The following is a 25,284-nucleotide window of genomic DNA, read 5'->3' on the forward strand; positions in this document are numbered from 1 at the left end:
AAAACATTTACATGACTGAAGTACTTGAGACTTGTAAAACAATTTCATTTAGTTAAGATTTATACCACTGTGATTTGATTATAAGATGTTTTTTGATTAATTATTAGGCTGTGAAATTTGTAGTCCCCTTGTAATCATGATTGACCAAAGACCCCTTTCCCTACTCTCGTCCATCACATTCCTGGATGTCCAGATAACATTCTGCCAAATGTTCACTCATGGCTAACATTAATTCTTACAACATATCCATCTGCAGGCTGTTCAGTTATAGTATTGATTTTACAGGCCTAAGGGTATTATGACACTTGGTTGTTTTCTTATTTCTGATGGTTTCTGAAAATGATGGTTGACTTGTATTGGAGATCACCCTAAACTTGGACCAAGATGGTAACTGGTTTTCAGTGACACTGAATATAACAAATTTAATGTTTTCATTTTTTCCACATTTTGGATTTTCTTTCTCTTGCACATGCACACAAACCAGGGAAACATTCAATCAATTATATTGTTTCAAAAAAGACTTAAATAAGGAAATGTGGTTTGTAGTTGACATTTTTCTTGTTTTTGTCATAATGCTTCATTTGCCTGTTCTGTAGCTTGAACAATTTAGATAGATTTATTTTATTTGAAAGAAATTGTTTGCTTATAATTTTCTTTTCTTTCTGCTTTATTGTAGTGATTTAACAGTGCCATCAGTTTTTCATTAAAGATATTTGGTCAATTTTAAGAGCTTTGTTACAATGTTTTTTTTTATAGTTCACTTAAATTACAAATATTTGTTTTGCTTAGTTAGAGGTCAGGCACTTGCCCTACTTCATGAGCAATTATTTTATGCTATACAACTTTAATTCTTATTGTTGCCAAGTAAGACCTATTATTAGTTGTAATGTTTGTCCAATGAAGGGCTAAACAAAACACAAAGATGTTTAGAGTAAATATATTTTAATTTTGATTTTAATTGTTAGAATCTGTTGTTAATCAAGGGACTAGCAGAAGAAGATCCATGTAAGAGTAGGAAAAGGATGCGAGACAGCAGTACAACTGAAACAGAAGTTAGAACTTCTCCCAAGAAAAAGAAATCCAGTATAGAGAGGTCATTTAGTCCTACTGAATCATTAAGCACAGACAGCAGCAGTGTGTGCAATGAAGAAAATGGAAATGAAGGTGATAATGAGGAAGGAGATGGTGAAATATTCAGTACTCCTCCTTCTCCAGTCTATGATGTAATTCAGCCATTTGCCGAGAACATGAAGTCGGAGCAAGAAGAAAGGTTTGTGTCTTATGTTTCTTTCAAGATTGGTATAATTTAACATACCAGAGAAGTATACACTTAGTGTAGTACTATTCTGATAGATATTGAACTGTGCAAGATTTGGAAAAGCAAAGAAACTGTTAAAACTCTTAAAATGAGCAGTATGATGTTTGGTATTTTATTTTACTGAAATTACCTCCAGTAGGCCCCTCGGTGTGGAATCCTGTACGTGGTGAGGGGACCTCCCAGGGAAGGTTCTGTTCTTTCAGTTTACCTCCTCTGGGATCTAAACATCCACCCACGTGTTTGCTGTGCGTGGTGACCTGTGAAGGGGAGGAGAGGATTCTGGTGGTTGAGGGGTCTAACCCTAACACACCCCATTTTCAGCCTTGAATTCCTGTAGATGGGTGGCCTTTGGGTGGCCTCCCCTTGGGTCAATCGGCTGGTCCACTTGGGCTAGAGTCAACCAAGTACCAGTGTTGGAAGTTCTCAACAGGTATTGTGGACATGTTGTCTAATGCTGGTGTTTGGGTATAGTGCTCACGAAACCCTGGTGTTGCTGCAATTTCCTTGCATGACATTGTAGTAAAGGCCCCTTGTAGGGCTCCATGGTGGGTGGGGTCAGTGGGTACCAAAATTTTCCTTTTTTCCTATGGATCCTTCTACAAAAAATTTAAATAAAATAGTGAAAAAACAGTCAATAGGTAAATGACCACGTCTTGAAGACTCTGAGCAGCAATCTGTAACACTTGTACCCCATTTTTTTATATTACATTCTCTTTCAGAAAAACCTTTAGGGCAAATGTCCCCCTTTTATTCAGAAGGGACTAAAAGGACTTGCTGGCTCTCCAAAGTCAGTAAAGAAGCTTTGATCTGGAGACATATTGGTTGAAACATCCACATACAAACACAGTGAACTCCTCTTGAATTCAAAGGCAATTGGGGATGTACCTATTGAGGTTACCCCTCATGCTACCTTGAATTCATCACGGGATTTATTGTTGAGAGGGATTTGAAGAATGTCCCCGATTCAGAGATTCTCGCTGGTCTCTCCACTCAAGGAGTTTCTGCAGTGAGGTGCATCTCCACTCGCAAAGACGAAGTTACACTGCCAACAGATATCCTTGTTTTGACATTTACATCGCCACCTGCACCTGCCACCATCAAGGCAGGTAATCTAATTTGCAGGGTATGGCCGTACATTCCAAACCCTATTCGATGTTTCCAATGTCAGAGGTTCGGCCACTCACAGACATCCTGTCGTGGTTCCCTGACATGTGCTCGTTGTGGTGGTAAGGACCATGGTGCCTATGAGTGTGATGTGGGCACACTTTGTGTCAACTGCAATGGTTCCCACCCTTCCTACTTTCGTTCTTGCCCAAAATGGTTGGAGGAAAAAGAGGTGCAGCGTTTGAAAACGACCCATAACATTAGTAATCCTGAGGCTTGGAAATTGCCGTCTGCTACTCCATCTCGGACATATGCTGCTGCACTTCATTCCACAACTACAGTGGGAGTGCAGACAGATTTCTCTGTACCTCCAAGAGAATCATTTCCAAAACAAATGAAAAGCCTTTTGACCTCCATGGTTAAAAAGGTTGATGAATTGACTTCTACACCCATCTCTGTTCTTCCCATACAGTCCAACATATCTCAAGATCCACATCCTTCAGTTTCATATACAGGCATTTCTTCTGATACTTCTTTTTCTCTAACCCCATGATGCAAAACAATCATTCGTTTGCATCCTCAGTCACTGGAATCCCCTTCCAACAACAAAGACCCGCCCATTCGACCCAGGGCAGGATCCATGGAGGTTGATAGACCTCCTCCGAATAAGGACAGTAAGGACAAAAGACATGGTCGTAAACAAAAGGGTTCTCCAGCCACTTCGCCTACCCGTCATTAAAAATGGCCACCTTGATACAATGGAACCGTCGAGGTTTATGTTCTAATCTGGATGATATCAAAACACTGATTGCTTCCTACCATTCTGTATGTCTTTCCTTACAAGAAACATTTCTAAAACCTGCTGATACAGTCACCATTCAGCAGTTTTCTCTGTACAGAAATGACAGGCTGTGTGATGGACGAGTACATGGAGAGGGTGGCACTATTGGTTGATCAGCATGTGCCCACCCTGTCTTTGTCACTCAACACACCCTTGGAGGCCGTAGCCATCCGTGTTTCCTTGGGTCATACCATCACTGTTTGTTCTCTCTACCTGTCCCCTGGAGAGACATATGATCAATCAGACCTTGATGCTCTCATTGAACAGTTGCCGTCTCCATTTATAATCCTGGGGGACTTTAATGGACATCATCCCCTCTGGGGAAGTGCTGTTATTGATAGGAGGGGTTGCTCTGTAGAGCATATGCTCTCTGATCACAATCTTTCTCTTTTCAATACTGGTTCTTTCACTTATTTTCACGCACCTAGTCAGTCCTTTACCGCTATTGATCTTTTGGATTGCTCCCCTTCATTATTTTCCCATTTTTCATGGACAATAATCCACTAGGCAGTGATCATTTTCCTATCCTTTTGAGAGAGACTGGCCATGGTCGATGCCACCCTACCCGCATGCCCCAGTGGAAGCTGGATCAGGCAGACTGGTCCACTTTCACTGCTCTCACAGAACTTGATCCTGCCATTGTGAATCAGCCATCAATAGACGACTGTGTGGCAGCGGTAACTGACTGTATTATACAAGCAGCTGCTCAGTGTATTCCTAAAACCTGGACACGTTTTCCACAATATCCTTGTCTGTGGTGGAATCCTACTTGCCACTTGGCACGGAAGGGTCAAAACGAGCCTGGGATACTTTCCGTAGATATCCCACACTTTTGAACCATATCGCTTTCCAATGGGCCCTTGCACATGCTAGGTGGGTAAGATGTCAAAGCCAGAAGGAATCATGGATTAGGTTCACAACTAGCATATCTTCTACCACCAGTTCCAAGGTCATATGGGACAGGATTCGAAAGGTCAGTGGGCACTACAATTCTGTTCCCCTCTTGATCTTACTCTCTGATGGTTAAGAGGTAGCTGACGTCCGGAGCATCGCCGATACTCTAGGTGAAAGCTTTTGCCAGGTATCTAGCACTTTTGCTTGTTTCTCCACTTTCTTGGCCATCAAGACTCAGACAGAGTATTCACCTCTTTCCTTTCGAACTGACTGTCTCTTTGATTATAATTGTCCCTTTACACTCGTGGAACTGAAAATGGCCCTTCATCGGTCTGGCAGTACATCTGTTGGATGAATTGGGTCTGTCCTTGGAAAACATTGCAGAATCCCATGGCTTATTACAGCCCCCAAATGTGACCTTTCTTTAAGTCATCTGAAAAAGGCAGATACTCCCGATTGGAAGTACCGTCTTTTATTTACTGAACATCTTTCGAACAACCTTTCTATTTCAATTTATACGGATGGTTCAAAATCAGGTGACTGTGGGCTCTGCCATGGTTTGTTGAGGTTGGTGGTTGCACACAGAATCCCCTCTACAGCTTTTGTGTTCACTGCTGAACTGCATGCCATATCTCTTGCCCTGGATCATATTGAAGCTGAGCAGTACTCCGACTGAACTATTTATACTCACTCCCTTAGTTCTCTGCTGGCCTTGGAATCACTTCACGTTGGCTCACACCCTGTTCTCGCTGATATTCAACACCGACTGGCCCATTTCTCAACATCTACTTCTATCCAGCTTTTCTGGATACCAGGCCACGTTGGTATTCGCAGGAATGTGCTTGTAGACATGGCAGCTAAATCTATCTGCTCTGGCACTATCACCACTGTGCCTATTCCGTACATGGACTATGGTCCTGTATTCAAGGCTCGGCTTCATGCCAGCTGGCAGTCCGCTTGGAGTGAGCAACGTGAGAACAAGCTTTTTCAAATAAAACCCTCTATTGGGCTTTGGCCATCTAGCTTCCGTAAAGTTGAGAAGGAGGAAGTTGTTCTGACTAGACTACGCATTGGTCACAGTTTTTTAACTCATCGTTTTCTTTTATATGGAACTGATGCACCAGTGTGTAGTTTGTGTAACACTCAAATCACTGTAAGCCACATTTTACTTTCCTGCCATCGTTATGACTCTCAACGACGGCACTATTTTAAACATGTTTTGTCCCAGGATTTGTCTGTAACATTGAACAGTGTTATTGGTGATGGTGACACTGTCCATCTTGATAAAGTTTTTAGTCTTTTAATGGCCATTAATCTTTTTAACCTCATTTAAGTGTTTGATATTTATTCATTACACCTTTTTAATTGTGGTTTCGTTTTCAGAGTCTCAATCTTTCTAGTTCAATTTGACAATGTAAAATGTCTAGAACATTAAATAACTCGACACCAGGACTGGAAAGGCCAACTTCAGGTGACTAACGCTGCTGTTTGAACTATCCATTTGAACTACTCGTTAGTCGTCCTGGCGGGTTGTTATTACACTTTTTTGCTGCATGTCATTTAACACTTTTATTACTTTACCTTTTAGTACTGGCCATAATGACACACAACCTAGAACCAGGAGTGGAAAGACCAACTTCAAGTGATTGACAGTGGTTCTTGTACTTATCTGTTAGTCTTCCTGGTGGGTTGTGATCATTACCATTTTGCTAGAGAAGGTCCTTTACAACTTCTCTTACTCTGCTTTCTCTCCTAACTTTGTAGACTAGGTGTCACCATTGGTTTTATACTTTTTCTGTTGTTCATTGATGTTTTGTTTTACCTTCATTCCCTTTTATGTATTTTACTACATTTAATTTATTTTTACCTTTTTACTGGACGTTTGGTGCAGATAGCCTAGCTGGTTTGTGCCATAAAACACTAAATCAATCAATCAATCACCTCCAGTAGGATATGGTTATATATCTCATGAACATTTTAGCCAAATGACCATATCCTGTTGAAGGTCATTTGGCTAAAATGTTGACAAGGTAATTCTTATTCCTTTTAGAATATCTTAGAATTTTTAACTAGAATGATAATGATCACAAAAAATATATGAAAAGGCAAAATATTAAGTTATTTGAAACTTACTCACTATTCTTTTCTATATGGATCCTAATAAACTTTTTTTTTAGTTCTGTTTGTTTATGTAAGATCCTGATGTTAAGTCTTCAAACTTTCCCAAGCAACTGGTAAATGTAGTTTTATTTACAGTTAATATACTAAGGGCATTGTAAACATTTCCCTTCAGTTTTCCTTCAGTATTTTCCATAGGAAGTGCCACATTACACTGCTACATTGGTAGTGAACTGGTGCATAAGAAACAGAAAAATATTGCTTTTCTGCAACTGTTTCAAAAAATAAACTATTATAGTAATTTAAATTACATGTCAGTTTGAACATGATGACCAAGATAAGAGAAAATACAATTGCAAGCTTTACTATTGTATGCTTGCTCTTGTGTGTGTCTGGTTTTATTTTCACTTTGTTACAAGCTCAAGTGTGGTAGCTAAATTAAAAGGGAGGAGACAAGGTTTATTTGTCTGAATGAAGGAATGGAACATACGTCTTAAGAGCACCTATTACAACCTATTAAGAATTACACCTATTCTTAGAGTGCTAAAGTGTCACAGTTAATGGCATGCTGCAGTATTTTCAGATTTAGTTTGTACTTAGGGTGGTGTTTTAACACACAAGTTAGCCTAGGATGTGTTACTTTATTGTTAATCTGCTTATAATCTTTGTTCCAGTAGTTTGATGTTGTACATTTATTGTTAGTTATGGGCTATAAACTGCAGATGGAAATACTCTTAGTGTGTAGCAAGTTATTTTGCATCTTATCACCTGCTTTTAAACAAAAAATCTGAATCTTGTTTCATTGTTTTTATTGAATTTAACTTTCAGTAATAGGAAGTAATGATTTTAAGTACTGATCCAGTTATCACTGGTTTACCTAAAAAACCCATAGAATTTTACTCTTGGTGCTGAGAAACCCAATTGAAGTAAAAATGTATCTCAGAATGGCTGGTATGGGTATTAACACTTTTATTGACAAGCAGAGAATAATGTTCTTGTTAACCTGAAGACGACCTAGGAAGGCCAAAATGATGTTCTATGCTTTCCTAGTAAAAAGTGTTAATATCCATACCACCCATTTTGAGATACATGTTTACACCATAGAATTCTAGTTTTAAATTAAAGGAATTTTTACTTACAATTCTTCTGTGTGTTTTTGTGTGCTAGCCATTTAATATTTATAAGTCTTGTAGAATGTAGGTTTATTAAGGTCTAAAAAATTTTAACTGTAATTGTGCAACTGTTTTACTCTTAAGTATAAAAGTATAAAAAACACAGAAACAGTAACTGTTCTAAAATCTGAGCTATTGTTTTATAAATTTGAACTAGTTTCTAATTCACGCTGGAATGAAGTTAGAGGGGGAACAAAACATTCTTCAGGTTTATAGAACTTTCCTCTCATTTCACTACAGTGCAAGAGAAATGGTGAAAGTGGAAGTTCAAGAAGATGCCCAAAAAATTTCTGAAGTAACTGAGAATCAAAGTCCAGATGCTTCTTCAGTGTGGGAGGAGCCAGAAAGAGTTTTGTCTCCTAAGATTAAAGTTGAACCCCTTCCACTGGCCAGTGAAAGTGAAAATTCATTGCAACAGCAAGTCTGTAACTCCTTTGTTGATGCTGCTGTATCCTCTTATCCATCTCCCATTTTGTTGTCATCAACATCTTTGTCACCATTGATCAAAGTGAAAGAAGTGATTACGGATAGACCACAGCATGTTTCACCAACTCATGAAAATACCAAACAGTCTCCTTCTCCACTAAAAATACCAATCTTTCATCCTGGTTTACCCATAGATTCACACATGCCCCTGAAAAGCCAGTTACCAAGAGTAAACGAGGTTTTAGACCAGTTAACACCATCAATTCAAGACTCCTGTATTCATACACCACCTCTAAAACCTCAAGAGATCAAAAAAAGAACCACTTGATCATCAAGAACTTCCTCCTGAGTCTTTATTTGTATTTAGTAAACCACAATTATCAGAAGCTTCAGGGATAACCTCTTTGACATTGGAACATTCATCTGCTGTAGCTTTTGCTACAGAATCTAAACCTCATAAGCTGCTTTCAACCTCTGTACCTGCAGATGAGACAGTAGTAAAATCTGCAGTGAGTACAGGACAAACTTCATCACCATCACTGTCAGTGTCAGCTGTGATAACATCAACAGCTTCAACTGTTACCACAACTTTTACCTCTGCTACAACAATTGTAACAACCACAAAATCAGTCACAAAACCAATTCCTTCTGGCATACAACCATCAAATTCATCACCATCTTCAATACATCTTTGTCAGGAAACCCTTGTGCCTCCCAGCTACTCCTATCGACCTTACTTTTCACCCCACTTGCATCCTACTGGAATGCCCCTACCTCATATTCCCTATCCTCCATTATCTCCAAATCATCAGCAGTCATCACCAAAAGTGAGGGTTTCTCCAGCTTCATCTCCTGTGTCTGGAATTCCAAATCATCATGGGTCAGAGAGAGAATGCCTTCCAAAGTACAAACACCTTCCTCTAGTAACTGTCTCTCAACAGGAAATAGATCCTCTCCTCCACCTATAATCACTACTTCATTTCCTGGAAAGCCATCATCTGCTTTTCATACACCTCTAACATCAACAACCTCCTCCACTTCTATTTCAGTATCCAGTACAGTTTCCACAAAAAATAATTTAATAGAACCTTCTAAAGAAGCCAAAAACAAAAATGTGTTGCCAGAAGTCATTAAAAGTGAACCATTTGGACGTTTCCCACCACACGAGTCAAGTTCTGGAAACAAAGGACAAGATGCTGAATGCCACCGCAGTGAGTCAGCAATGTAAGTTTGTAATTTTTCTTTAAAATGTAAATATAAAATTATGAAGTTTGATGCATCATAAAAAAAAAAAGAAGCTTGTGAGATATTACAAAGAAATAAAAACAAATTTAACAAAGAAGAACCCCCGGTAAACAGTTCATCATTACCATGTAAATTTGCCACAAAAGTGAAATATGGAAGATTAAGAAATTTACCTTGACAGTACTAAACCTGTAATAATAATATTATTATGCTAAAATGACAGCCATGAATAAGCTTAAATAATAGATATACAAGCCATTTGTAAAATATTTATGAAACTTATTTTTTCATGACATAACACTGTTTATGATTGCTGTTAATGCTACACATATTTTGTATGTTTAAATATTCATGTTTAACTGTTTAACATGGGTTTTGATTTTAGGTGCTGTAAGTCTAAGTGTTGCTTTGGCATTTATTTTATGAGGACATATTTTCTTGAATCATGATTACATGTAATTTATTATGATTATAAAAGTTTAGTAATTGGGAATGATGGATTGAACTCCTTGTTCAAACATTTGAAATTTTGTGGATTCAAGTCTCAGTAGGCTGGGAATTCTGTGTTCAGATCTTGATTGTCTTTTGTTTTATACCATGATTGCATGCTTGCTTAATAGGGATGCATGAAAGGGATCTTTCAATCTCAAATGTTGAATGTAGCAGTTCTCTATTCTACTGCTTAATATATACTTAAGAAAAGAAAAAGTATAATCAAATAAATAGATGGAAGTGTTGGGCTCAAATATTCCTCTACAGTAGGTGTCTGCAACTTGCTGTTGATAACTTCAATGATAAATGAACAGCATGCACTCTGCTTGTTTTAAAATAATATATTAGAAGCAAGTTAAATGTATGTAAAAAAAATTCTTTACTCTGTGTATGTCATAGCTGTATCTTAAATACTATGCAGCTGTCTTTCTCCTTTCCCAACAACTCAACAGTATTAGTGTATTGCTCACTTATGTGAATTACCACAGTTGTATCCTGAACTTTCAGTACTCATCTGCTTTGTGTAAGCCTTTTTAGTCTTACATCTGAATAATTGTCTTCTCTTTGTCAAAGTCTGCACAAACTTTAGAACACCTTTTAATGAGACAAATTATTCTCCTAAAGTGTTAGAAAACAGTTACTCACTTTAACATACAACCATTAGGCTATTCACTTCTATAACAGTTAACTTTAAGTTTTCCCACTTTTCTGTGACCAGAACTGTCTTTTACTTGGCTTTACTTTTGGCTCTCTTATATCTCACTTTTTCTGTCTGCTTACTGCTGTTTATGTCTATCACTTAGGCCTTTCAGAAGTCTGTGTCTTCAACATAAATGGATTGTATGTGACATGTGACATTCAGTTGCCTCAACATTAATAACTTTCAAATACAACTTCCAACAACTGTCTGCTTTTAACTCTTATTATTAAAAAAACCCAACAAAAACTAAGCAATCATGAAATGTTCACTCAAAAAATAAATTAATTAATATCTACACTCAACAGTCTTTTTATATCTTAAAAAAAAAAAAATTATTTGATTAAAGGATCTTGGATCTTTCCAGTAAGCAGAACCAAACACACTATGCTCATAATTTGCATTTATATTAACTTTTAAGTGCTTTCAAGAGATGTCCCATATCAGCATCATAAAAATCATGGTATCTTTGTGCATTTTTTTTCAATGTCCTTCATTGGAATGGAGTAAATAACACTATGTAACACAAATTTAACCTATTTTGCTATGTAAAAATGGGCAAATTTGTACATTTTCATTTATATAAGGTCTGAATAAAATAACATATGAATCAAGATTTACACGTATTTATACTAAAGTTATACAAAAATGAACAAAAATGTTTAGAAGTGAGTAGTTTTTCGAGATTTGCGACTGTAATGTAAATCGCTTTCGCGTATCAGCCCCCAAATATAGTCTCCCATCATGTTTTCCTTATGTGTTCCCAGGTCACAAAAGCAAAGTTTGAAGAGAAAAATAGGTCTTTTCCATTTACTTTAAGCATAAGCAATTGAGAAATAACATTTTCTGTCCAGGAACAAGAAAAAGTAATTTTGTTGCATAGTGTTATTACATGTTAAATCTTTTTGCTAAAGAACATCATAAAATTTAACATTTAAACTGTATATTTGGTGGTTTATCTCTCTTCAAGTTAGACAAAACTTATGACCTAGAATTTGTAGTATAATCTAGTATTTTAAATTAGGTTTCTGTTGAAACATTTTTATAGCGTATTCCAGTGACAGTCACTCTGACAATAATTGAGTTTTTTGTATGTGTGGAAGTGTTTGTTTGTTTTTCAAAGATTGATGATAACCTTTATCTCCTTGTGCAAACATGATAAGGAAAGATAAACTTTGATTGGTTAAAATCTGTTATTCTTGCTAGTGAGCCTTTGTCAGTAATGTTAATCTGATACTTTTGGATGTTTTGAAATTTTCATGCCAGATTTTTACGAAGGCACACGCATGCAATAGACTTCAACTCTTGTGCACGTACAGACCTTGTGTTTAAGCCTGTGCCAGACTCAAAGCTAGCTAGGAAACGTGAAGAGGTTGCAAGGAAGGCTGCAGAAAAGGAGAAAGAGGAAATTAGGGATAAAACAGTAAGTATATTAGTTGTTCACAAATGTGAAATGTAATCAAACTGTTTAACTTAGTTCTATGTTTATGGTCACGATGAAACTGGTGATAAATTCATCAAGTTTCTAATAAGTTTATCTATGGAAAAAAATTGTTTTGTAAATGGTGCCACTGTTTATAGCACTATAATATGATTTATCTGTTTATTTCAGGGCTAAATAGAAAAGTGTAATACACAGTTTCTGTAAAAGGTTTAGGATCCAAACTTTCATAGTTCTGACATTCACATCAAGGATATCTTAATACATTTACCAGATAGTTTTGGTTTTTATGTTCACTGCCAACTCAATTGGTACCAAAAACTTTTTTCTCTCCATCATGTTAGAAGTCTGCAGAAAAGAGTTACTGTGGAGAAAAGTCAACTTCAAACTCTCACCGTGGAGAACCTCACCAGCAAGCAAGTGTTGAAAGTACAATTTCCAGAGGATACTCAGATATGCCAGCCCTCCGTCAGCTCAGTGAATATGCTCACCCACATGCTATGTACTCCCCCAGTTATGTTCGGACCACAACAACTGGCCAGTTTACCCCAATCACTACTGCATCAGTGCCTATTGGAGTGCCACATCCAAGCATGGATCCTTTGTTGCAATACCAAATATCAGCAGGAATGTATGGTGCTTCTGCTCGTGAAAGGTGGGTATATTTTGAGGAAATTTGTAAATAATTATTTTAAAATATTTTTTGTCGTATACAAAATGCTTATGCTACATAAGTACATGAATAGATGGCTGTCTTTTATGATACATGTATAAACCATGCAAGAATGTTTGCTGATATAAAGTAATGATTTGTCTGGCAGTTGGTATGTCTGGGATAATGCTTGCATATTAATATTAAATTACATTTGTAACAGTTGGAAAATACACAACAAATGAAAATTATTTGACACAGGTTTTATCATTATTCCAAATCATTTGTGGTTCCTTTTCAACATAGATTGTTAAGATATAGTGCAGTAGATCTTGACATAAATTTGGTTTACTTGTAATTTAAACAGACTTTAATATTATTTATGTCAGTTTCATTTACATGCATTTATGTAATTATACTTAAATGGTTCTCGACAGTAGAACCAGGAAATTAATTTTATACAGTTTTCAAATTTATGTATATTAGTTTAAAATGTTAAGAGTGTATTTCATTTTGATCCTTTTAGGCTTGAAATGGAGCTGGAAAGAGAAAAAAGAGATCGTGACTTTCAAGAGAAACTAAAAGCCGAAATAGAAATGAAGGCACGACTACAGTCAAATGCTTTTGACCCTCATTGGCTAGAATTTCAGCGTCGTTATGGATCTGTGGTCTCTGGAGCTGGAATGATTCCCAGTACTTCAAATGCCAGTCTTCATGACTCTCCATTCAATGTCTACGCTTCGTACGACAGAGAACGTCTCGAGCGACTGGGTATCCCCACCACTATGTCTGAAGCAGGACATCCCAATCTTGACTGTTTGACTGCAGAACGACTTCATGGTGAACGTCTGGCTCTGGCCACAGATCCTCTTGTCCGGCTTCAGATGGCAGGGATAACGCCTGATTTTCAGAATCATGCCCATACCCATGCCCACACCCATGCACATGCCCACACACATTTACATCTCCACCCACAAGATGCCATCTCTGCAGCTGCTGCTGCAGCAGCTGCCATCTTTGGTGGGCCACATCATAACGATCAAGCTCACCCATCATCTGGTCCACACCCACTGTTGCCACCTTCAGTTTATCCTCCTCCACGTGCAGGGTTTGCACCTCCTAGAGGAGATATGTTGTACCCAGGCCAAGGTTTATTACGACCTGCTTATGAAGACCAGTTTGCTCAACAGGTCAGTGAATTTTGTGTACATTCTTTAATACATGCAGTAGGATATAAGTGTTCAAAACTAAATGAGCATGATGTATCCTAAACCTTCTCAGCACTGTTTTGGTATGTCAAAATAAACACCTACTCAATGTTACATGGTTAAGGCTGGATGTAAACCTACTCAACACTAGATAGGTATTGCATGATATAAGCATACTCAAGTTAAGACAGGATAATAATTAATTATACACACACACATACACACACATAAACTTGCTGGACACTTGACCCATAAGCTAAGGGACTCAGGTTATAAATCCCATCCATAAATATGCTTGTCCTTTCAGTTGTGGGGGCATTATAATGTTACAGTTAATCCCGCTATTTGTTAGGTAAGAGTAGTTTAGGAGTTGATAGTGGATGATGTTGACTAGCTGCCTTCCCTCCAGCTGTTTACTGTTAAATTAAGAATAAGTAGTGCAGATAGCTTACAAGTAGCTTTGTGCAAAATATGAAACAAACACTAGACAGGTAAAACAATATAAACCTGCTTAACCATAGGTAAATGTGGTAGGGTATAAATCTTCTTAGATTTGATAGATATTAAGGTTTTATCTTGTAGTTCATCACTAAGTGATAATTAGTTAATGTTTCAGTATCTTTAGTTAACAGCAGCTCACATGGCTCAGCAGGAACATATTCATCGACAAATGCTGATAGAACGAGAAATATTGTCCCTTTGGGAGGAGCTGTTCCACCTCAACTTCTGGCACAGCATGAGGAATTCCTTCGTAAGACGTCAACCTGTTTCTCTAAAGTTTGATGCATTTAATTGTGAGGAAATTAAAAAACAAGTTTTGTTTCAGAAACTTCAAATCATAGAAAGAGTTTTATCCCATCACTTTATGGTATAATATTCAGTAATGTATTTTGTTGTGTTTTGTAAAGTGTAGAAAAACAGCTAACAAACTTCTTTATGTTTTAATGAATGTGTATGACGTACACATGCTATATATTAAATACTCGTACTGAATCAGATGTTGTAATCTGATTTACAAGCATCATATGCTTGTACAGTAGGTTTGACTTGGTACAATGTGTCATGATGTAAACATTTATCAAAATAAATGACTCTTCTATAGATGTCACAGAGCACACAAAACATAATCTGTCTCACAACAAACATATGCTGATGCATTCTGAGTAGTCAAATGTCTAATGTTAAGTTTCTATGTACCAAATTATAGTATCTGGCTGACTGTTAGAACATTTGATGTTAGTTTTGGTGAGGTTACAGTATGTGGTTCGTTGTTGGTGTATTTAATGTTACTGCCACTTAGTTTACAGTGTATGCTTCACTGTTGGTTCGTTATACTTCCCATTATTGAAACACTTTTTAATTGTAAGAGGGTTAATATTTTAAAGTTTGTACAATGTCAGTAAAACTCATCAGTGAAAAACTAATTTCAAGACATCTTGTCTTATTTTAGCCACCAGCAACAACACGAACGTGAAATGAAACTCCGCAAATTGGAAGAAGCTGCTCGTGGGGGGTCAGCATCACTGAACTGACGAACTGTCCCGTCATATTTCTTTTTATACTGTTGATTATTACGTTGTTGTTGATAACTGAAGACCTATAAATATAGTAGAATAATCTGGTGGTTTGTAAAGTACTGATTATAACTTTGTGGAGACTTGAAAGAGTGACTTAAGATAGTTGTGAAGACTTTACACAGTTAATATCATAACTGTAAGCTATTATTTCTCTTCCTATAACACTAATAACAACAGAATAGCTATATTTGTTCCTGATAGGTGTTTTGAAATGAATCATTTTTTTCACTGATTTGTCAAACTAGGGTTAACTTTTCTCTCAAATTAGAGAAAAAAAAATCCTTAATTTTTCTTGTGATTGTTGTTTTTTTGGGCTCGTTTCTCTGCAGCAGAATGTGATATTTATAATTTTTCCTCATCTTCAACAACTTTTGAATTTTATAATTTTTGTGTTTAATTAACTGTCAGAATTTGATGTTCTCTGCATCTATTTAACATAGATTGTAACCTGAATTGTGATTCATTGCTTTAATAAGAATTTCAGTCGTGCCGTAGTTTGTGTTCAAATCTGGCATTAGAAATATAAAAGGTTTACACTGGTGTGTTTGAGCACTGGATGAAAATGTAGTTAAAAAAATGCAAGGTTAAAAAATGTCTGTAGAACCCATGATTTCAAATTGGTCTGTTACGAGAGAAAATCAAAAACTTTAAAACGTTTTGGCCCATGGTACAACAGAAATTAAATTGAAAATAGTTTTATATAATAAAAAAAACTGTTGTAAACATGTGTGCTGTAAAATATCTTACGTTAGAAAGATAGTTGACTATTTATGTTACAGGATTTGGTGGTACTAACAAGTCATATAAAGGATATAATTGAAAATAATTATCTCGTAGACAAAAATAGTAATAATATTAGTCCCCTTAAAGTGGTGGATGTTTTTTTTTTTTAAATCGTCGTTTAACCAATCAGTATGACAAGCTGACTTAAATATGTAGTCTTATTTGTCATGTGAGCATAAAAAAGGTTTATCAGTATATATGGTTTTTGAGAGTAGAAATTAATGTTCGTTCATTTTTCGTGCTCATGGAATTACTAATGTTAAATAAGTGTTCAAGTTACAGAATAAGGGACCTTATTATATCATTGGGCCCCAGGTTTGTGACTTGTTTTATTTTGGAAAGTCGGGGTCCACACACAAGTGTCTGTTCTTGATTGTTTCTATAACTATCCTTTGGACTTCAGTTAAAATAAATTTATAATATTTGTATTAATTTCTCGTAGTCAATCAAAGACCAGCTATTGAAGAAAATTTATCTTCTAAGGTTTTTACTTGGAGCAAATGCTTTTATTTTGTGCCTGTAAATAAGTAAAAAGATAAATGTTACGTTTTCGTATTACAATTTTGAAAGTGAAGTAAAACTCTCTCAATGCCTGTATTTTTCTTATTTCACTACAAAGTTAAATGTTTTTAGAGAAACAAGTACCAAAAGGTGTTCCACTAACTAAGCCTATTCAGTCTACACAAGCTTAAAATACGGTACAGTTTGATTTATCCACATTATATTTTAAGCAAGATATGTTAAAATTTAAAACAAATTGAGAGAACCATCTGCAGAAGTGTTTTTTATTAATGGTCAGGTAGCAATTTATGTAACTTCATTTAAAATAATTACACGTTAGTGATGAGGTAACCAGTGGACAAAGACGTTGTCATAAATGTTTTAGTTGGAGAGAAAAACGAATTTAGAAATACGTTTTTAGTATATTTTACAGATAAATCTATCGTAAACAAAAATGATTTATACACAACATTAGAAAGGTATGTACAAAACTTTTTTTTTTTGAGCTAATGGATGGAATTGAATGTGTAACGAAATGCCCAAGATTACTTTTATGTTGTTGTTTTCTCTTGAAATTGTATGTTTTGTGGTTTAATCTTTGTGACGAAAGACATTAGTGTTATCGAATGGAAACTAGGCCTAACCATAATGTAGTATCTCATTTAAATGTGATATTCACATGTCTTTGCCTTTTATAGTTTTCATTGTTCCTTAAAAGAGAAAAGAAACCTTTTAAACGAACAGTTTTATTTATAACTAGCACTTGGCTACATTTATTTTAGCGCAATGAGACAAGTGAGTGCGGACGTTTTTCTGTCGGAAAAAACAGAAATTAATTATTTTGGGTGATTCCACGAAAGATGCGAATCGTCTTGTGCATCGGACGTGGAGAGTTTGGTTTGATTGGAAACACTTCGCTCCATTCAGCATCTCCCACGTGCAAATAGTGATTTCATTTAAAGTGCAATTTTCAATCAAGAATTTGTTTTGAAAGTGATTTCTTCTATTTCTATGTTAGGTATTTAGAAGAGGTTCTAATATGATTATTTGTGTTGTTTGAAACAGAAGAAAAGGTAGTGTCAGTGAACCCATTGTTTTGAACATTGTACATTGTGTAAAGTACGTTTTATCTGCCTTTTTAACATTATGGAGGTATTGAGAAAATGTTTTTGTAACCGTCATTAGCGATTTTGTTGCTCCGTACTTTTTAAACTCGTAGGCACAAGTTTGTGGATTTTTTTTTAAACCTCCCTCTTCCTTTTTCCAGTACTTTACCTACGTAGTGATCATTGATATCGTGTAGACGGATGGACTTGTAGACACTTCCCATCATGCCTCAAATGAATATCTCTTGCTTCCGTTTCTTTAGCCCGTGTGAAATATGTTTAATATAACAATGAACAAAAGTAGCTTTAAAAAATACGGTGTTACTGTGTTGCTTGTGAAGGTTTTGTTTTTAAATAAACTTTCATGTAAAAGCTTTCTTTTTTGTGTAGATCACTGCGTGAGTGGATGCTCACTGATTACATTTTTTATTTTAGAAAAGCAATAGTAAAGTAGTTAGAAATTGTACTTTAATGTCTTTCAACATAACTTGGCCTAAATTAAAATTGGAAGATAAATTAGAAATCAAAATGCTTAGCAAAAAATAACCTTTATTTTTTTTAACGAGTTCTTTCTCTATTTCAGTTTTGTGGATTTTGAATTTATAAAAATGTGATTTAATGTTTAATCCTGGGTTTTTATATAGATTCAACCTGGGCGCTATTTTTTTCAGAAACTTTCGTTCACCTTTAGACACGAAATCCCCGCTTTTCTTCTGGTATAGAAGGAATGGTGTTATGATTTATGAATAAGTGTGTTTACTAAACTGTCAATTTATAAGCAATAGCAAGTGGTATTTTGTACCACACAGTTGCTTTCTCTAGGTGTTGGTATTGCCAACATACATATAAACCAACTGTTTAACTGATGATGTATTTCAGTGGTGTTGGTTGAGTATGATTTTAAACTTTTCATATTTTGTGTTATAGTAGTTACAATGCACAAAAGTAGTATTTTTATATTAGCTGCACATAAGTTTTAAAATTTGTTGTCTATATTGTATATTTACAGTTTAAAAGAAATAAACCAAAATGAATGGAAGAAAAGTTTGAAGAAATACTTTATTAAACAGTGAAGGGATATAATTAATGGTGGATGTTTTGGGGAAGAGGTAAAGTGTGTCAGTTTTTCAAATCTACAAATTATTTTCAGTTTATGCATACGCATCTTAAACGCATGGATATACAAGTTAGTAATGTAAATGAACACTAGGCGGTGCAATCTGTAAACGAGTGTCGTGAGCTTGAGTTTAAGTGGGCAGTTAACCCTCATTGCACTCGATACAAAATTTACGCTATTTTATGAGAATTTTCTAAATTTTTTCCTGGTTAACATTGATATCAGGGGAACCGCATTCTGATCGGTCGAGTGATGAATTTAAAATGTTTAAAAACAGGACAAACAATCATTGTCTTGGTCATGTTCATGTATAATTAGTTCGCATAGAATATTAGAATATTGTTTTTTACAATTACGCACTATTTTCCTAGGCAGCGGTTCTTGTCCGCCCCCACGTTTTTTAAGAGTATAAAAATAATATTAGAAATACACAATTGTAATACAGATTGTTGTTTCCACCAATATTCCACAAGCTTCAATTAACTTGTTTTCGAAAAACAAAGTTCGAAAAGAGACCTCATCCTTATCCAATGTGCTTCCCATATCTGTCTTCTAAAGAATTTTTCAATGACATTGAAAACATCAAGTCATGCTTCTTGAACTTATGAAACAACATACACTGATTTCGTGAAGTGTCAAGTTTTTACAAATTTCTTTTATTTTTTAACCTTAACCGAAAATGTTTACTACAATTAACTAGTTAAATTTACTCTCAAGTGACTATAGACCTAATTTTGCAAAAAAACTAAGACCAGTAGGGGGAACTAATTTCTTTCCGATGAAAATAAAATAAAATAAAAATTCTTCAAAACCAAACTTTTTTTTTTTTCTGACGCATGATGTCATGTTTGCAGATACTTTTGTTTATGTAACTGTTGAGAAAATTACGTATTGTGAGTTAACGTTATCAAACCGTGTATTTATCGTCAGTATCTCGACAAGCATTAATAATCTTCGAAAATTAATTACGTAGTCGCTAAGAGCGCTTCGAACAAAACTAGCCTTTAACTATGTATTGTTCTACTACTATAATCTAGAAAATGAAGTTGCAAATGAATGACCAAACACACCTTTAAAGAATTTCAGTGATAAACAGAATTATGTAAGAAAACCTACTGCGATATGGTATGTATAGGTTTTTAATACAGTAATGTTCCGAATAATAATTAATACGTAAGTTATTACAAGTGACAATGTATCAAACATACTATTGGCGTGAACGTGCTTTGTATTCACTATGACAAAAATCTATACACTGGACAGATGACATGAAAAAGTTGTTGGTCACTGTCCAGTTCTTCACATTATATAACAGATATAATAATAATAAAATAGTATTGCGAAAGTTGTTTAATTTTGAAGTATACCGATGAAGAGTGCAATTCTCGGAAACTAGTATTCCCCAATTACACATTATCTAGGTATTGATTGAACTGGTCCTTTCTTAAACGTAGACCTCGAAATTAAACAGTTTTCGGATTACTGAATTTATTTATTAAATGCCAGTGTAACTGGTAGAGAAAATACATCTGTATTACTTAATTACGGGGCGAATACGAGTTTTGTAATCTTCATTTACAAATGGTTAATTAATAATAATAAACACCTGGTGGACACTTATAGCACTAAATCTTCTGCGAACATACAATAAAAAATTGTGTTAAAGCATAATTTTATAGTTTGTTTCCTCTAGCTGTCACAACTTGGTTTGCTAGTGGCTTTTTGTTTTTTTATTAATTTTGCGTTTAAGCTACACGAGGGCTATCTGTATTAGCCGTCCCTAATTTTGCAGTGTAAGACTAAACTTTTCTTAACTCTTTCGCTGCCAAATGCGGCAGTCGTTAATCCTACGGTTTTGTGCTCTTTAATGACTATAGTCGAATTTTTATAGTGTCTTCTTTATTCAATAGATAGCAGCACTTTGCGGGAAACTGCAAAGCTCCTATTTAATATTCATGATCCTTAGATCCTACACTTTATATATTCATGAACCCGATTACGTGATCAGTATTGTTTCCAGGACGCGAAAAAAAAAGGGAAGAATTTCCATTAAACCATTAAATTTCGGTTACACGATATAAACTCGAGTTTGTAGCAGAAAAAGAAATGCAGTGGTAATTGGGGTTAGTTGAAAAAACAAAAATATTCTCTTTTGTTGTTGTTTTTTTATTTGAACAAATGTTTTTCCTTGTCTCAACATTTCTGTTGTACACGTTTCTCAAATATAAAAATATTGCTCGTTTTTTTCAGCACCCAGCTGTTTTATTGTCTCGACGTTTTAGTTATACGCGTTTTTCAAAGAGAGAGAAATATATATTTTTTTTTTTTGGGGGGGGGCACAAATATTTTTCATTGCCTCAACGTTTCGGTTGTACACGGTTTCCAAAGAGCTGTGCAATACAGTAACACGTTTGTTCAACTAATCGGAACTTTCAACTAAGTGGTAGTGCTCAATATTACTCGAAACGTTACTAGCCTTTTATGTTGATTTATTAAAACGTTTCGCCTCTAAAGTCTTATTTTTGAATATAACCAAGGGAAGTCATGGCCAGATGGTTAAGACACTCGACTCGTAATCCGAGGGTCGCGAGTTCGAATTCCCGTCACACTAAACATGCTCGCCATTTTAGCCGCGGGGGCGTTATAATGTGACGGTCAATCCCACGAGTCGTTGGTAAAAGAATAGTTCACGAGTTGGCGGTGGGTGGTGATGACTAGCTGCCTCCCCTCTAGTCTTACACTGTTAAATTAGGGACGGCTAGCGCAGATAGCTCTCGTGGAGCTTTGCGCGAAACAAATAAACAAACAAGTTAATTTCATTCTGTCCCATTTTTGCCTTCTCACATTTTTTCAGAATCGTTATTCTCGAATGTTCTCTTGAAATGGCTCAGATTTTCTCATGCATTTTTTTTCTTTTGAATTGCATTACGGACTCGAATATTATCAGTAGTAAAAAAAACTAGCATAGCTATTTGTGAATCCAGCCGTAAACACACACACACACACACACACACACAAGGTATTCCTCGTAAAAGTAATAACATTGGTTTAGGGTGTGGATATCGATGTGCTTGACTCGTCTTTAATTGGTTTCGCCGATTTTCTTCCCAGTGAAACCTCTTTCCGCACTTTCAGTAACCATAGCAACAAACACAAGATATGCCTGTGATCTCTAGGCCTTCATCTATATTGGATGCAATGCTTGCAAAGCTGTACATAATGAAAAAAAAAATTCCATAATCACAGTAGCTTTGATTAAATGTGAAATAAATGAATTAAATCTCATGCAAAAATATCGCTCAGGTTAGGTTGTTTTTTGGTTGTTTTTTTCCGAGAGACTGACACTTGTCACTCAAATTTTTTCTAAACGATGTATTATGCATTTAATGCTTTTCTGAGTAATGGAGAATTCCAAAATAAGAAAAAGAAACTCATTTAATGAAATCTTTTAAAAAATATTTTATTAAATTACACGTTTTCACTGTGTTTTCCAATTGTTAGTGTCACTTAATGTCTGTACTATAATCACTTGTACACCATTTGATATCGTATTAATCTTTAATACGGAACTTTGGAATTAACGTTGCACTAGTTCGGTCTGTTTCGAATTTCGCGTATAGCTACACGAGGGCTATCTACACCAGCCCTCTCTAATTTACTAGTGTAAGACTAGAAGGAACGCAACTAATCATCACCACCCACCGCCAACTCTTGGGCTATTCTTTTACCAGCGAATAGTGGGATTGACCGAAAGGGATTGGCTGAAAGGGCGAGCATATTTGGTGTGACGGTGATTCGAATCTGCGACCCTCGGATAACGAATCGAGTATCTTAACCACCTGCCCATACCGAGGTGCAGTATTTCGGCCTAGTTTAATTTTAAAAATAAGTGTTGTGTACTGATATACTGTTTTCATTCAGTTAGCGGCCCGGCATGACTAGGTTGTTAGGGTGCTTGATTCTCAATCTCAAAGTCGCGAGTTCGAATCTCTGTTTCACCAAACATGCTCGCCCATTCAGCCGTGGGGGTGTTAAAAGGTGACGGTCAATCCTACTACTCGTTGGTGTGTGTGTATGTGTGTTTTATTATAGCAAAGCCACGTCGGACTACCTTCTGAGTCCACTGAGTGGAATCGAACCCATGATTTTAGCGTTATAAATCCGTAGACTTACCACTGTACCAGCGGGGGACTTTAGTGATAAAATGAGAAGTAAGTGTTGAAACAAATAATAAATTCTCTCAAAAACGTTAACGAAGGACAGACCACTGGTTTTGCTATTATTTTGGAAGGATGTGGCTAATTCAAAAATTCAAGGAAATTAATTTTACAACAGTAATTTAAGTAAATAGCCAGTATTTTCTGTGTTTCCTAAATAAGGTGTGTTATACTAAATGTACTTGCGCAGGGTCCCCGAAAGTGTCTTGTTTCAAGAATAAATAAACCAAAATTAAGAATCGCAAAATATTTTTATTTCTTGATTTTGAAGCTTTTATGCCATGCTGTACTTGTATCTCACGGAGTGAATGATTCTTCTTTCGCATGCGCATGTTTTACTGATGTCACGTCAGTAGAAATTGCAAACATGATTGTTCTTATGTGAAGTCACCTTAATGTTTACTGACTGAATAACAGACAGCACATTATTGTTTAGTGGTGAGAGTGGCTAAAACAGGTGACTCTTCCTGTTGGTTTTCGGTTCTCTTTCGGAAAATCAATTATTGTTGTTACTTTCATTGGTAGTATTGGTTATATTGTTGAAAATATCGAATGTTATTACATTGTATTCTTATCATTATTATTGTAGAGATTCTGTTGCACTGTTAGCTTAATATATTTTTATGATTAACTTAAATTCGCGAGATATTATTGGTATTACGGGCGAAAACATCACTAATATGCAGGCAAATGAAGAAAATGGATTATAATATTTATAAGTAGGAACGTACGCACTGTGTTTCGTTACCTGTACTGGTTACCGGGTTGATTTTTAGTTTTGTTCCCATTGGTGTGGATTCCTGTACATGGTGAGGGGATCCCTCAGAGAAGGTTCTATACTTTCAGCTTACTTCCTCTGGGATTTAAACATCCGCCCATGTGTTTGTTGTAAATGGAAGGAGAGGATCCTGGTAACTGAGGGGTCCAACCCTAACATACTACTTTGGTCTTGAATTCCAGTAGGCGGGAGGACTTGGGGTGGCTTCCCATGGTCGGTCGGCTAGTCCACATGGACTATTGTCAACCGAGTACCAGTGTTGGATGTAATCAACAGGTGTTGTGGACATTGTATCTGATGCTTGTATTTAGGTATAAAGTTCACAAAACCCTGACTTTGCTACAGTGTCCTTGTTTGGCATTATAGTGCGTCTCCTCATATGGGTCCATGGTAGATGGGCACTGAGATGTATTCATGGATACCCCATCCATGAAAAAATAAAAATAAAAATGAAAAAAATGGAGAAAAAACAGATAATTGGAAAACGACCATGCATGGACGATGTTGGACAGTCACCGTCACAGTTAGATCCTGTGCTTCGATTTCTAATTATGCATTCCTTACCTGAGAAATCCTTAGGGCAAATGTTTCTATCTTTTTATTCAAAAGAGATTAGAGGGGCTTGCTGGCTCTCTCTAAGTCAGTAAGAATGTTACGATCTGAAGACAATTTGGTGAAAACATTTGCATCATAACATACTAATTCGAAGAGCATCAGGGATATATATACCCATCAAGGTTACGCCCCATGCAACTTTGAATTCTTCCAGAGGTGTTATAGTCGAGAGGGATTTAAAGAACATTTAAAAGTCGGAGATTCTCCCTGGTTTTTCCAGCCAAGGCGTTTGTGCGGTGTGCCGAAACTCCACTCGCAAAGACAGAATAATGCTCCCTAAAAATGTAATTATTTTGATCTTCACAGCGCTACGTCCACCTGCCACTATTAAAGCAGGATGCGTAAATTGTAAGGCTAGGCCATATATTCTAAATCCTCTCCGATGTTTTCATTGCCAGTAGTTCGGACATTCAAAGACCTCTTGTCATGGAGTTTTAACGTGTGCTTGCTGTGGTGGCAAAGACCACGACGCCTATGAATGCACACTTAAACTACACTGTATCAACTGTAGTGGTTCACACCTTTCATATTTTCGTTCTTGTCCTAAGTGAGTGGAGGAAAAAGAGGTACAATGTTCGAGGACTGTAAACAATATTTCCTATTTAGAGGCACGGAAGTTATTGTCCGCCACTCCATCTCGGATATAGGCTGCTGTACTCCGTCATACTGCTACAGTGGGAGTGCAGACAGATTTCTCTGTGCCTCCAGCAAAGTAATTTTCAAATCACCTAAAGATTAGTTTACCCTCCATGATTAAGAGAGCTGATGAGTCAACGTCAACACCATTTTCTCTCTACCGTTCCTTCCAGGAGATCCCTGGATCTACTTCCTTTGGCTCCAGGTTTTGGTGTTTATTCGGGTCCATTTTCTTCTTCTCTGGCCCTGAGATGCAGAACAATTAATTATTCCTCCACGCCCTTAGTCGCTAGAATCTTCTTTTAAAGACATAGACCTGCACACTCGACCAAGGGCAGGATCCATG

The 25,284-nt window shown here is 36.2% G+C and overlaps 2 protein-coding genes across 2 annotated transcripts in view; both read left to right on the forward strand.

Moving 5' to 3' along the window:
* The window catches only part of LOC143228498 (arginine-glutamic acid dipeptide repeats protein-like), a 45,501-nt gene extending 37,298 nt beyond the window's left edge, over positions 1-8,203 (forward strand). Inside the window, exons 5-6 of the mRNA XM_076459749.1 lie at positions 966-1,270; positions 7,688-8,203. Of these exons, the coding sequence (XP_076315864.1) occupies positions 966-1,270; positions 7,688-8,201 (819 nt within the window). The 3' untranslated portion in view covers positions 8,202-8,203. The remainder of the gene's footprint in view (positions 1-965; positions 1,271-7,687) is intronic.
* A 562-nt stretch (positions 8,204-8,765) lies between these two features.
* On the forward strand, positions 8,766-18,619 carry LOC143230275 (atrophin-1-like). The gene is made up of 6 exons (XM_076463523.1): positions 8,766-9,097; positions 11,574-11,730; positions 12,093-12,403; positions 12,927-13,590; positions 14,234-14,359; positions 15,058-18,619. Exons 1-6 carry the CDS (start codon positions 8,766-8,768, stop codon positions 15,085-15,087), a joined length of 1,620 nt encoding a protein of 539 aa, XP_076319638.1. The 3' UTR covers positions 15,088-18,619.
* The last annotated feature ends 6,665 nt before the right edge of the window (positions 18,620-25,284 follow it).

The sequence above is a fragment of the Tachypleus tridentatus genome, chromosome 10 (genome assembly GCF_004210375.1).
Source record: "Tachypleus tridentatus isolate NWPU-2018 chromosome 10, ASM421037v1, whole genome shotgun sequence".
Lineage (NCBI taxonomy): Eukaryota > Metazoa > Arthropoda > Merostomata > Xiphosura > Limulidae > Tachypleus > Tachypleus tridentatus.